We start from the raw sequence: 14,030 nt of genomic DNA, 5'->3' as shown, positions 1-14,030 counted from the left end.
TACAATAATAAATCTAATCTAATCTTAAGGCGTTTACAGCATCCCAAAACATAGTGTGTGTGTGTGCGCGTGCGCGCGCGTGTGTGCACCAAACCCTTGAAAGAAGGCAGAGTTCAACAGGTACAACCACAAATAGAAATATAGTGCCAAATACATAAGAAACAAATCAACTAGCCTGTCCCCAAGTTTGATATTATCATACATTGCAGTTGGCATCAAGGAAATTCCTCACCTTCAGACCTATACTGTTTGTTGGCAAACTGAAAACCTGTCCCCAGACAGGCAGTGATAGTGCACACCTTTAATCCCAGCACTTGGAAAGCAGATCTCTGAGTTCGAGGCCAGTCTGGTTCTTCAGAGTGAGTTCCAGACAGGCTCTAAAGCTACAGAGAAACCCTGTTTCGAAAAGCCAAAAACCGAAACGACAACAAAAAACTACTGTCCCCATCTCAGCCCTTTCAAATGTCCTAAGCTATGCTTTTATGCCTTCATTAAGGTCTTTTAGGCTACTTGCATAACCATCAAATGTTCCCCCAACTTCTCCAGAACCAAGGGAATCTTTATCCCTTAATATCCAACTCACATGATCTAAGCCCTCATTTCGTATGACTTCAAGGGAGCTGTCCACTCCTCAAGTATTTCTAAGAACCCTGGGAAATACTCCCTACAAAAATATACAAATATATCCTATTCTTTGTTGCAAACTTATTCGAGACTATTATTGCTTCTTAAAAGTTCTCTTCCTTCTGCATGAAAATTATTCATGAACTCATTTTCCCAGAGACAACCTCTTTACACATTTTTACAAGTGTAAAAATTTTGCAATAGGCACCCTCCCAAATCTCAAAGTATAGCTAACATCACGTTTGTAAATTTCACTGCTGAACTCGAGATAACACTGGGGGGGGGGGGGACGGAGACAAAACATTACTATTATTCTATTTTCTTAGAATTTCTGCTGAACTTTATCCAAGAATTCTCCTCCAGCCACGGTGCTGCTCCTTCCTCAAGCCAAGAGACTTCTCCGCACTGCATTAAGCAACGCTTTCCCATTTGTGTGTGCGTGTGAGAGACTGTGCCTATTAGAATACACGGTGCAGGGGGCTGGAGAGATGGCTCAGTGGTCAAGAGCATTGCCTGCTCTTCCAAAGGTCCTGAGTTCAATTCCCAGCAACCACATGGTGGCTCACAACCATCTGGAATGAGATCTGGTGCTCTCTTCTGGCCTGCAGACATACACACAGACAGAATATTGTATACATAATAAATAAATAAACAAATATTTAAAAAAAAAGAATACACGGTGCAGTTGTGTATGTGGAGGTCAGAGGACAACCTCGGGGGCCAGTCCTCGGTTACTGTTCACCTTTTAACGGAAGGAGAAGCGGGGAGGGAAGACGAGAGCAAAGCGGTGGAGGAGAGTAAGAAGGGAAAGGGCGATGGGAAGAGGAAGGACACAGAGGAAGGGAGGCGGAAGTGAGAGCTTCAGTGTATTTTATCGCTTTGTTGGAGGTGTTCGTTTCATCAACTTGTTGAAATCCCATGGCCAAACAAACCACATCAATCAACTCAGAAGAAAAGGAGAACTAAGACCGGAACAGCTGTAACATCGTGAAGAACCAGGATGTGGCACCGAGCCGAGCTCTGCTACTCCACCCAAGAGAGGCTGTCGCGAATCCAGGACTGCGCAGGCGCCGACAGTGCTGCCGAGGCGCCTGTAAAGTGTGCCCGGAAGTGACGCGAGTCGTGCTGGTCGCAAGCTAGGGAAGGGTTGAGCGAATCGCTGAGGCTAGCGGGCCCGGCGGGCGTCCTCGGCCACTATGAGCTGCACGATCGAGAAGATCATGACAGACGCCAAGACGCTGCTGGAGCGTCTGCGCGAACACGATGCGGCGGCCGAGTCCCTGGTGGACCAGTCGGCCGCGTTGCACCGGCGGGTGGCGGCGATGCGGGAGGCGGGCGCCGTGCTACCCGAGCAGGTCGGGCCGGGCCGGGCCGGGCCGGGCCGCTCCCTGGGGTGGGCGCGACAGGGCGCGGGAGGGTGGGGTCGCCGTCTGATTTATCCTGGTCCGGAGGGCAGGGCGGGCGTGAGAGCTTCCTGTGCGATGGGTGGGACTGCGGCCGCCTCAGCAGAGCAGTACCTGCCCTTGTTTGCAAAGGCTTAATCTGTCTGTCTGTCCAGTATCAAGAGGATGCACCCGACGTGAAGGACATGTCTAAATATAAACCTCACATTCTGCTGTCCCAAGAGAATACCCAGATTAGAGACTTACAACAGGAAAACAGAGGTTAGTCGGGCCTCTGTGTGTGCGTTTGTGTACGATTTTTTTTTTCCCGTGTCTGGTAATACTTTGGACGTTCTTATACAAGGGCCTGAACAGTTCACAAGCGTGCCTATCTCATGTCTATATCTAGGGTCATCTGGTAACAGTAAAATCTATTCGATTATTCCTTTTTAAGTCTTCTGATGACTTTGAAAGAGTTGTTTAGTAGAGTTGAGTTGTTAGATTCTAGGAGCGGGGTACATACCCGATGAAGGCTTACATAACTAAAGTACAGAGTCTTAAATGTAATATTTCAATATTAATTAGAGTGAACACTAAAGTTAAGATTGGGGTTTTTTTTCTTTTTTTGGTTTGGTGTTTTGTTTTCTGTTCCTGTGCAAGACAGAAGGCTAGAACTTTGTCTCCAAAATATCCATTCTTAGGGTTGGTAGTGACAACAGTGTGGCAGTTGTCTTACGGAGACCTTTTTACATCTTCCATCCCACTATATTCCCCTGGCATCATTTTGAAGTCGACAACCCGAGAGTATTTACACAACGCAATTAAGAAACAGGTTCACAGGTGCCAGCAAGATGGCCCAGCAAGTCATGGCCCCAACCAGGAGGCCTGAAGAGCCAGGCCTGAGGACCCAGGTGGTGTAAGGAGAGAATCGGCTCCTGGAGGTTGTTCTCTGACTTCACATCTAAATCAACAAAGTGTAATCATTTTTATAATAGGCTTGTTTTGCTTCTGAATCTTAAGCAAGTAAATTAAAAACCTGAATTCAAATCCGTGTTTTGTGATTACGTATCCCATGTTACTGCTACAAAACTCTACCACCCAGAGCGTTTTTCAGGTGACGTCACCCACTTCTGTGGGCTTGCATACCGATTCCCCAACTTTGCAGTCACCGGATCCCGTGGAGTCTCAGCAAGCCCCAACTATTAGGAGGTTTGCCTTGAGATCTGCTATACACGTCATTGCCCAGATGTTTGCTTTTTTGTTAGAGCTGTGGGTTTCCTTGGAGGAACACCAGGATGCTTTGGAACTCATCATGAGCAAGTACCGGAAACAGATGTTGCAGTTAATGGTGGCTAAAAAAGCAGTGGATACCAAACCGGTTCTGAGAGCTCACCAGTCTCACTCTGCAGTAAGAACACGCTGATAAATAAATTCCGAATAAAACAAACCGAAACCTTGAGGTTGTTGTTTTGTTTGCAGAAAAGCATGTTCCTCTTTCGTGGGTTTCATAGTCACTCTGTCTGCCAGAGGCTTTGTGAAGATAGGAATGAAAGGGGATCAGAGGCCTCACATCCTTTTGAGCGGCATCACCTTCCGCACCACGATCTTTTTCAGCCTGAGACAGGAAAGGTTAGAGTTCTAGGCCAACCTGGGCTACATAGCAGGCTAGATAGCAAGCATGATAAGAGCTAGCATTGAAGGCATTCAGTGAATAGTTGGCTGGTTATTACCTGTATATTCTACTAAGCCCTAAGTTTGCAGTTATGGGGGCATGAGTCCAGTTTCATCCATATCTTCCACGTAGCCAGCGCTCACTAACTTGATTAAATTACTCACGAAACGTTACTAGGAGTGTGGAGGATCTAGTTTGTTTTATGGCCGTTCCTATATTTTAATTACTATTTAATTTGGAAACCCGGTAGCTATTTTTCAGTTTGTAGAGTGCTTCCTTGTTACCTATTTGCATGAGTTATGCATTAAATCTCCAGTGCTGACGTCGGAAGCTGCTGCTAACTGCAGTGGAAAAGGCCTTGTGTCCCACCTTCCGTTCCATCGGGGGCACTTTACTGACTTACAAGTCTTAGGAAACTGGGATGTTTTAAATAGTTGAATGTTTTTAATCTCCAGATGTTTGGGTTATTGTCTTTTTTGTTTTGTTTTGTTTTTGTTTTTCTTGAGTACAAGCTGGCATTTTAACTCCTAATCCTCCCTCCTCAGTCTCCCAAGGACTAGGATTACAGATGTGTGGCACGTGGATAGCAACTGCTCTTTGAAAGATGGAAATTATTTGAAATACCACAGATTAATATTATTATGACTCAAAGTATAGTGTAATTGAAGTGTAACTAATATAACAGCTACTAATCGAACTCCTCCCCGTTTATTTCTGCAAGGTTTTTAATAGTCGTAAAATTCATAATGCACATGCTTTTTGTGGTCTTCATAACGAAAACCTATTTTTCTTTTCCTCTTGTTTCCTCAGGAAATTGAAAGTCAGATTGATCGAATCTGTGAAATGGGGGAAGTGATGAGGAAAGCAGTTCAGGTGGATGATAACCAGTTTTGTAAGCTTCAGGAGAAACTAGCGCAACTAGAGGTAAGGTGGTTGCTGTGTTAAGTTCACCCTTCTTTTTCTCTTTTATTTATTTTGTTGATTTACCATTTTTTACACAGTTCTTATAGGTCTCACATATGTCATCACTATACTATCACTACAGTTTATTAATATAATCCTTTTTACAAGAATGTCTCAAGCCAGGCAGTGGTGGCACACGCCTTTAACCCCAGCACTCAGGATACAGAGGCAGGCGGATCTTTTGTGAGTTTGAGGCCAGCCTGGTCTACAAGGGCTAGTTGCAAGATAGGCTCCAAAGCTACACAGAGAAACCCTGTCTCAGAAAAAAAAAAAAATGTCTCAAAAAAGAGGAAGGGAGCTGTCTCAGAATGTGGCCTGGTCTGGCCTAAAATGCAAAATTTTCCTGCCTCAGTCTCCTGTATTGCCTCAGTAGTATTATGCTAGCAGTAATACTAACAGTGTTGATGTTCTCTGTGTCCTAATGATTTAAAATCACAATTTCTGCTTTATACCCTTTTCTGGAAAATAAAAAAGTGGAGTCAACAGCAATCAATGGAAATGTCAGTTGTGTTTGAGACAGAGCTCAGTCGGTAAAACCCTCAGGTTTGACTGCTTATTTCAAGTGCTGTTGTGGGACCTTTAAGAAATTTTGAACGGAAAAAGAGAAGGTCCCTGTCCAAACCTAGTGAAGGAAGGACAGAGCAGGGCTGGTGTCTGAATGTCCCAGGAGATTCAGAAGACCGAGGCTGAAGAGACAGCTCAGAACTCAAGAGCACGTACTGCTCGTGCAGAGGACCCAGCTCCCAGCAGCCAATGGTGGTTCACAACCATCCAAAACTCCAGCTCCAGGGATCTGATGCCCTCTTCTGACACTCAGATGGTGCGCATACATAGGTGCAAGCAAAACACACACACACGTAGGTAACCCCGACTCCAGAGTCCCGAGAGAAGCAGTTTATGTGATGGAGGGTTTGTTGATCATGTTCTTCAATCTTTTGGTGAAACTAGAAACGTTGTAGTTTGTCAGTTTGTCCTGCAAAGAGCTGGACATGATGGCACACACCTGTAATTCTAGCACTTAGGAGGTAGAAACAGAAGGATCATCCAAGTCAGCCTCCATGACATCAGACCCTATCTCAAAATAGAAGAGAATTGTCTGCAGAGATGGTAAAGATGGAGTGTAAGGTGGCCTATCCAGATAGAAATTAAAGGAAGTGATAGGTGTCAAAAAGTGCTAGCTGAATTATGGAGTTAGGAGCACTTGTTGCTCTTACAGAGGCCCTGGGTTCAATTCCAAGCACCCACATGGTGACTCACAACTCATGTAACCCTAGACCCAGGGTATCCAGTGTGCTCTTCTGACTTTCTAGGGTATTTACGTGGTACACAGACATACATGCAGGCAAACATCCATATATATATATGGATATATATATATATATGGATATATATATATATGGGTATATATATATATATATATAAATAAATTTAAAAAGAAATGTTTTTGATCTTTCAAGACAGGGTTTCTCAGTGTAATCTTGGCTGTCCTGAAACTCACTCTGGAGACCAGACTAGCCTCAAACTCCCAGAGATCCACCTCCCGAGTACTGGGATTAAAGGCATGTACCACCACTGCCCAGAAAAAAAAAAAAAGTTGTAATTGTTTAAGATCTAGGTGTGGTGGTGCATGCCTCTAATCTCAGTACTCAGAAGGCAGAGACAAGTAGTTAATCTGTGAGTTTAAGGCCAGCCCAATCTACATATCAAATTCTAGGCCAGCAAAGTCCATTTAGTGAGAATCTGTCTCAAAAATATTTTTTTTAATCATTTAAAACTTTAAAAATATTTTTCTTCCTTCTGGCCCTAAATAATATGTTCTGATACAGTTTAGCATTTAAAATACAGAAACTATCTTTTTTCCCCAGCTTGAAAATAAGGAACTTCGAGAATTATTGTCCATCAGCAGTGAGTCTCTTCAGGTCGGAAAGGAAAGTTTTGTGGATCCTGCTTCTCAGCCCATCAAATAACTGAACTTCTGAACGCAGGCTGCAGATGGTCCGTCCAGGAGAGAAGTGACGACCTCTCCGTAGGACGTGTCCCTTCAAGAGTCCTGCCACAGACTTGACTTAGTGTTGATTAGAGGTTTGAGATGGCAGTCCAAATTTGCCACTTGCTAGTCATTGTCCACAGAACAGTTTGGGGTATATTAGTGAACACAGAGGCGTCTCCCATTCCTTTGTCAGAGACTACATTTAGTTTTGACTCTGGGACCTGAATTTATATAAACTGTTGTTTTCAGTTCATGTTTGTTTTCACATCTCTGAAATCTGAACATTTTATTATAAGTCAGTGATTTTATTTTATATAGGATTATAAAATTGACTTCTAGGAATTTTTAAGAGATCGAATTTTTTAAAAGTACTTGTTTGGCATAAACCTGATTTCATTTCCTTTTTCCACTTGCAAAAGTGACATGATTCCCAGAAGCAGACTGGCAGCCCCTCTGAGTTGAGCCACTCATCTGTGGAGTTTGAATTCTCTCTGGTGCTAGGAGCTGGCACCTCGTGGTCGGGTGTCTTTACTCTTAATTTGAGAGAATCTATTCCTAATCGCTGGGAAGTATACTTGAAATCAAGTCATCTGGGTTTGGGTTGTTTCTCCTCCTCCCCCAGGATCACACAGTCATTCAGAGAGTGCTGAGGAACTTGGACCTGCCCTGTCACGTGCGGTCCCATGTGAGCACTTGATTTAAATGCCAAAAGTAGTTTTTATTTATTTGATCAAGTAGTCAGTTTCCCATCTTGTTTGACTAAGGAATCTTCGGCTCAGGTAGTTTGCCGGCTATGAAGAACACATCAGAGTTTGCAGGCACTGTGCCCACTGTTGAATTGATAGGGCTGCGGCGGTGAAGAACGGCTCTGCTTGGCTGGCTCACGCTGGCAAGTGTGGTCTGCTGTCTTAGATGTGTTTGGTTTTTACATGGAAGCACTTTTATCACTGACAGAAAGTTACTCCATTCCCGGTGCCACGCAGGCAGTTGAGAACAGCACTAAGATCTGGCTGCATAGGGAGGAGGCAGAAATCCTTAAATAAATAAATTAATTAAAAAAAAAAAAAGATCTGGCTGCATGGAGGCTCTGCTAGTTGCCTTGTCGGCCTTTCCCTGTCCTGGTTTGCTCTAATTTATACATAATTTCTTCTATGCTATTTGTTTGCCCAGAGTGGCTGAAAAACCTTAACCTTGTCAATATTTGTCACAACTCAGCCCCATACCACATGAGAAAGGTGGTATTAAAAATCTAGTGTTTTATATGTCATAAAGCTTCTTTTGTATCCAGAATGTTTTGAGTCCCTCGGATCCCGTTAGTACCTATTGACATAGAGCTGTGAACAGCTCCAGCTGTTGGCCTTGCAGTGTCCCCTAAGTGCCCAAAGTGTGCCCCACAAGCCCATCAGGAGCAGGTATTCTGTACACGGGACAGCTGTCAGTCAGGTTCCACTGAAAAGGGTAGTGTCAGCAGAGTCTGCTTCAGCAGTGGATCTGCCTGTGTTTCCTCTGTACATCTTAGCCACCAGAAGAATCTCTTCCTTTTAGCCCTGGGGATATACTGAGCTTTCAGTGCCCTACGCCATACACAATCTGCCTGGTGTTAATGCTGTGAAGGGAATATAGAGCTAGTGTGTTGAATGGAGAAGGAATGTTCTTCACTGTGTGTGAAGATGGTAATGTCTCTTGCAGTGGATGGAAGAATTTAGTGTATGAAATTATCTTTGCCAATAAACAAGTCTTTTGGGAAGATTTGCTAATTTTACTGAGTAATGAGTCTAACTAAGAAGTATAGAGGGCCAGGCAGTGATGGCGCACGCCTTTAATCCCAGCACTTGGAAAGCAGAGGCAGGTGGATTTCTGTGAGTTCAAGGCAAGCCTGGTTTACAAGAGTTAGTTCCAAGACAGCCAGGGCTGTTTCACAGAAAAACCCTGTCTCTTAAAAAAAAAAAGAAAGAAAGAAAAGAAAAGACAAAACAAACAAAAAAGAAGTGTAGAGGGACCGGGCAGTTGTACACACCTTTAATCCCAGCACTCAGAAGGATCTCTTGAGTTCAAGGCCAGCCTGGGCTACAGAGCAAGTTCCAGATCAGATCTTTGTACAGAGAAACCCTGTCTTAAGGAGGGGGGTGGGGAGTGTAGAAAGGTCTTTTTCACATATATAACAACCTTGTCATAGATTTCATAAGCAATTTGCAGTTAGCACAATATAGTCTCAGTATAACCCTGCTAATAACATATTAGTAAGGTATTCATTGCAGAAATACCATATGCATAATTTATTACTGAAATCTAGTTCCATGTTCCTTAAAATGTTGTTCACTCACCTACTGAAACAAATTTATGGATAGAGTCTGGAATTTACATTTTAATAATCATCCCAGAAGATGACAGTACTAGTTGAAGAATATGTCTGTTAGAGCCAGCGAGATGACTCAGCAGGAATGGGCACCTGACACGAGGCCTAATGGCCTGAGTTCCATCCCCAGAACCCATAAGGTGGAAGGGGAAACTGACTCCTGCAAGTTATCCTCTGACCTCCCACACACACAACAAGCAAATTAAGTTCCTGGTCTGTGCAAGGCCTAGACTTCACTGGGAGTTACATGAGTTGGGGAAACAGACTGAGACTTTGAAAAGCATGGCAGAGGGCGTCGAGCAAGTATGCACGAAGTGGAGATGTCACGGCTGCTGTACCTGCCTGCCGTTCACAGAGCACTTGACACTCAGCACCAGGGAAACTAGGCTTGGTGGCACATGCTTCCAATCCCAGAACTAGAGGCAAAGGCAGGAAAATCAGGAATCTACAGTCATTCTTCGCTACATAGCAAGTTCAAAACCAGCCTGGGCTACGAGAGACTCTCTCAAAATACAGAACAAAATGTTGTGCATATAGTTATGATGAATTTGATATAAGTATGTGTAGGACACAGGAAGGACTGTTATACTTGAGAAGCCAGCAGTTGACAGAGGGGTGGCTGGGAGGAGACCTAGAAAACAGCTGCAGAAGGGAAGTCTAGATAGTTCTGCAATGCTTATACTTTCTGCTGAGAGCTTTCCTGCATCAGATACTGACACCGAATCTCCATTTCAACTCTACAGTTCCTCACACACTAGAAGGTTCTTATTTGTCCAAAGTAGAGCCAAGATTCACACCCAGGCACTCTGCGGTACATTTCTTAAGCGCGAAGTTAAGGTGCCTTTAAATGCCAAATATTTTGTGGCGCTCACAGGTTTTGATCTCTTCTTATTAAACAAGGGCAAGAGAAACATCATAGCCTGTGTACTGGGAAATACCATGAATTCAATTTAGTTGAATCAACAAATAGGAATGTATTGTTGTTGCGTGTTTCCTAGAACGCTGTGCTTATGAATGTTCTTACTGTGGAGGGAAGTGGGTGCATTCCTCTACAGGGTGTCATCTTGCCATGGTGTTGTGTGATATTTTATTCTTTTGCCTCTTTGAAGGGTCCACCACCGAGCTCCCAAATAAATCACAGGCGGAGGCTTATTCTTACTTATGAATGCCTGGCCTTAGGTTGGCTTGTTTCTTGCCAGCTTTTCTGAACTGAAATTATTCTAACTACCTTTTGCTTCTGGGTTTTTATCTTTCTGTATTTTTGTACACCTTTCTTTACTTCTTTCTCCGTGGCTTGCTGTATTGCTGGGTGGCTGGCCCCTGGCGTCCTCCTCTCCTTGTTCTCTTGCTCCTTGTTCTCCTTCCTCTCAGATTTCTCCTTCTATGTACAGTCTACTCAGATTTATTTTCGCTGCCTGCCAGCCCTGCCTATCCTTGCTCCTGCCTTGCTGTTGGCTGTTCATCTCTTTATTAGGACCATCAGGTGTTTTAGACAGGCACAGTAACACGGCCTCATAGAGTTAAACAAATGCAGTGTAAACAAAAGTCACACACCTGAAAGTAATAATCCCCAACAATGGCATCTCCCCAGATTATCTGATAAAACAGGTTTTTTCCCTGATAGACTCCCGAGTTTTTACTGATAAAAATAATAATTAGATAAATGTTTCACCTGGCATCCAATGCGTGGCATTAGATCACATGGAAACAAAGCTGTACCACCTCCACCCACCCCCACCTCCACTGCAGACGCTGCTTGGGTGGCTTTTCCCACCCTCCCTCCAAGCGAGGGAGGAGCGAGTTTCTCCCACTGCAGTCTTCCTGCAGCAGTCTCGGGCTGTCACAGCCACCTGCTGCCAGCCACACCTGCTCACGCGACTTGGGCTTCTATTGCTGCCACCACTGCTCTCCCTCCGCCAACAGCTGCAGCTAGCAGCTGCAGGTGCCCTCAGTCTGCACGGAAGCAGCCCATTGCGACCCAGGCACCCAAACTAGCCTGGCTGACTGGTCACCTCCATCCCCGCCTCCCCACACAGCTCTGCCATTGATATCGTCACTGCTGTGGACAGACTAAAAACGCATATGCTCTGGTGAGGCACCTGGGAATTCCTAAGGGGAGAATTAGGTTTTATTTAAAACAAAACCCAAAACAACAAAAACTTTCCCACATTATGAATGGGAAATAGCACTCTGGAGGCAGAGGCAGGTGAATCTCTGTGAGTTCCAGGCTGGTCTAACAAGAGCTAGTTGCAGCCGGGCAGTGGTGGCGCACGCCTTTAATCCCAGCACACGGGAGGCAGAGGCAGGTGGATCTCTGTGAGTTCGAGACCAGCCTGGTCTACAGAGCTAGTTCTAGGACAGGCTCCAAAGCCGCAGAGAAACCCTGTCTCGAAAAAAACAAAAAAAAAAAAAGAAGAGCTAGTTCCAGGACAGGCTCCAAAGCTACAGAGAAATACTGTCTCAAAGAAAAGAGAGAGAGAGAGAGAGAATGAAAATATTACAATGTATGGAGTTAGGACTCTGTAGGGTTCCACAATGAATGGTTTAAAACTGAAACAAAATAAATGAATACCGACATATCTAGAATTGACATGTCGATTATAATTATTATCAGTTTGGTAATTCATGGTTTATCCTTTAAAAAGTGGTTTGATGGGCCGGGCGGTAGTGGCGCACGCCTTTAATCCCAGCACTCGGGAGGCAGAGGCAGGTGGATCTCTGTGAGTTCGAGACCAGCCTGGTCTACAGAGCTAGTTCCAGGACAGGCTCCAAAGCCACAGAGAAACCCTGTCTTGAAAAAAAAAAAAACCAACCAAACAAACAAAAAGTGGTTTGATATCCATGCCAAATATAAAAAGTTGACTGATAAGATACAAGCCTTAGAAAAACATACCAGTGAAACAAACAAAAAATTTGCCAGGTGTGGTGGCATATGCCTTTAATCTCAGCACTCAGCAGAGGCAGGCAAATCTCTGTGAATTCAAGGCCAGCCTGGTCTACAAAGCAATCTCCAGGACAGATAGGGCTGTTACATAGAGAAACCGTGTCTTGAAAAAAAAAAATATTCACACACAGACAGAGGAATTTAGATCAGAACCTACCGCAGCATATGAGTGGCCCACGGTAATTAGAAAAGGAACTTTAGTTTATCAGTTACCATACAAGAACGACCACCAGTTATGGCCATCATGGGAATACCCATATAAATTAAGACTGACAATTCTCTAATATATATCTCCAGTAATGAAACAGTACTTTGCATATTACAACATAAAGCATATTACAGGTATACTACACAATCCTATAGAACAAGTTAGAGAAAGATTTAACTGCACTTTAAAGATATGCTTAATAAACAAAAGGGGTAATAAAGACCCCCTGATAGATTACACAAAGCTTTATTAACCTTATTTTTTAAATGCTAATGAGAAAGAAATGACAGCTGGGGAGAGAAATTGAATGAAAAAAAAACTGCTGAAGTAAATATGCATGTATACTTTAAAGATCTGTTGACCTCAGAATGAAAATCAGGATATGTGTTACATTGGGGAAGAGGTTTTGCTTTTGTTTCCACAGGAGGAAAAAAATCTATGGATACCATTAAAATTGATAAAGATTAGGTATAAACAGGAAAGACCTCTTTATTAGAAGAGGTTATAGTTTATCCAACAGCATGGCCATTCAATCTAAAATAACTTATAAGACTAGCAAGTTAGCCAGGTGGTGGTGGCTCATGCCTTTAATTCCAGCACTGGAGGGGGGAGGGAGGCAAAGGCAGGTGGATCTCTGTGGGTTCGAGGCCAGCTTGGTCTACAAGAGCTAGTTCCAGGCCAGGCTCTAAAACTACAGCAAAACCCTGTCTTGGAAAAAAAAAAAAGACTAGCAAATGTCTTTTATTTGATCAGATATAACTTGACAAAAATGGAAACTTCCCAAAGTTAGGGTTGGGATAGGGTTTTGTTTTTATCTTTCCAGGAGAATGAAGGCATCAACCTAAGGAATCTGAAGCCCACTGGACAAATGAGACATCTGAAGAAAAAGGACGATTCATTCAGAGAAAATGTCCCAAGAAAAAAGAGTAAATTGGTCTATTGCTATATCACACTTCCAACAGGATAAAATGTGGGAACATCCCCCGGGCTACACTGCTGGGCTCTGGAGTGCTAGCATACAGCCGTAATCCACCTTCTGTTTAACAGATACCTTTTTATTTCTCTTTGTGCCCAAAGAAAATCTCTTTGAGAGTTTCCCAAGGATTAAAAAAGCATATGCAAAACTTAGATAGAGGGAAACCCAGAAACCTCCCCATTCTCCCCTTATCGAAAATTTGCACTTGAAATTGTCTCTTTGGAACCTTAACCGGGTTGTTTTGAGGATATGGAAATCCACTTATTTAAATATAAATATAGAGAACAGTAAGAATGCACTGGGCTAGCCAGGCGGTGGTGGGCACGCCTTTAATCCCAGCATTCGGGAGGCAGAGGCAGGCGGATCTCTGTGAGTTTGAAACCAGCCTGGCATACAGAGTGAGTCCTAGGACAGGCTTTAGGGCTACACAGAAAAACCTTATCTCAAAAAAAACAAAAACAAAACAAAAAAACGCCAAACAAACAAACAAAAAAATCCATTGGGCAAAGAAAAAGCATTTCAGTCCTTACAGACTGAATCCCACCACAGCCAAAATAGGTTATTTTGTTTTGTTTTTTATAGACAGGGTTTCTCTGTGTAACAGTCCTATCTTTCCTGGAACTAGCCCTCATAGACCAGGTCGGTCTCGAACTCAGAGAGCTGCCTGCCTCTGCCTCCTGAGTGCTGGGATTTAAAGCATGTGCTACCACTACCTAACACTAAATTCTTTTTTTTTTTTTTTTTTGGTTTTTCGAGACAGGGTTTCTCTGTGGCTTTTGGAGCCTGTCCTGGAATTAGCTCTGTAGACCAGGCTGGTTTCAAACTCACAGAGATCTGCCTGCTTTTGCCTCAAATTCATTCTTAAGGTGTCTCTGAGTCTTCCTTCCACAGACCCAGGTAAACCCAACACCCACG

At 43.6% G+C, this 14,030-nt stretch overlaps 1 protein-coding gene across 2 annotated transcripts; it reads left to right on the top strand.

Moving 5' to 3' along the window:
- The first annotated feature begins 1,740 nt into the window (after positions 1 to 1,740).
- On the top strand, positions 1,741 to 13,832 carry Sike1 (suppressor of IKBKE 1). Of its 2 annotated transcripts, none has more exons than XM_075981770.1 (5): positions 1,741 to 1,979; positions 2,183 to 2,288; positions 3,272 to 3,414; positions 4,489 to 4,602; positions 12,963 to 13,832. In XM_075981770.1, exons 1-5 carry the CDS (start codon positions 1,821 to 1,823, stop codon positions 13,104 to 13,106), a joined length of 666 nt encoding a protein of 221 aa, XP_075837885.1. In that variant the 5' UTR covers positions 1,741 to 1,820; the 3' UTR covers positions 13,107 to 13,832. The 2 variants fall into 2 exon arrangements, with proteins under 2 accessions (XP_075837885.1, XP_075837886.1); XM_075981771.1 differs by lacking the exon at positions 12,963 to 13,832 and adding an exon at positions 6,507 to 8,389.
- The last annotated feature ends 198 nt before the right edge of the window (positions 13,833 to 14,030 follow it).

This window comes from Microtus pennsylvanicus, chromosome 7 (assembly GCF_037038515.1).
Source record: "Microtus pennsylvanicus isolate mMicPen1 chromosome 7, mMicPen1.hap1, whole genome shotgun sequence".
Classification (NCBI taxonomy): Eukaryota; Metazoa; Chordata; class Mammalia; order Rodentia; family Cricetidae; genus Microtus; species Microtus pennsylvanicus.
Note: the sequence above shows the minus strand (reverse complement) of the source record. Positions and strands in the feature narration are given on the sequence as shown.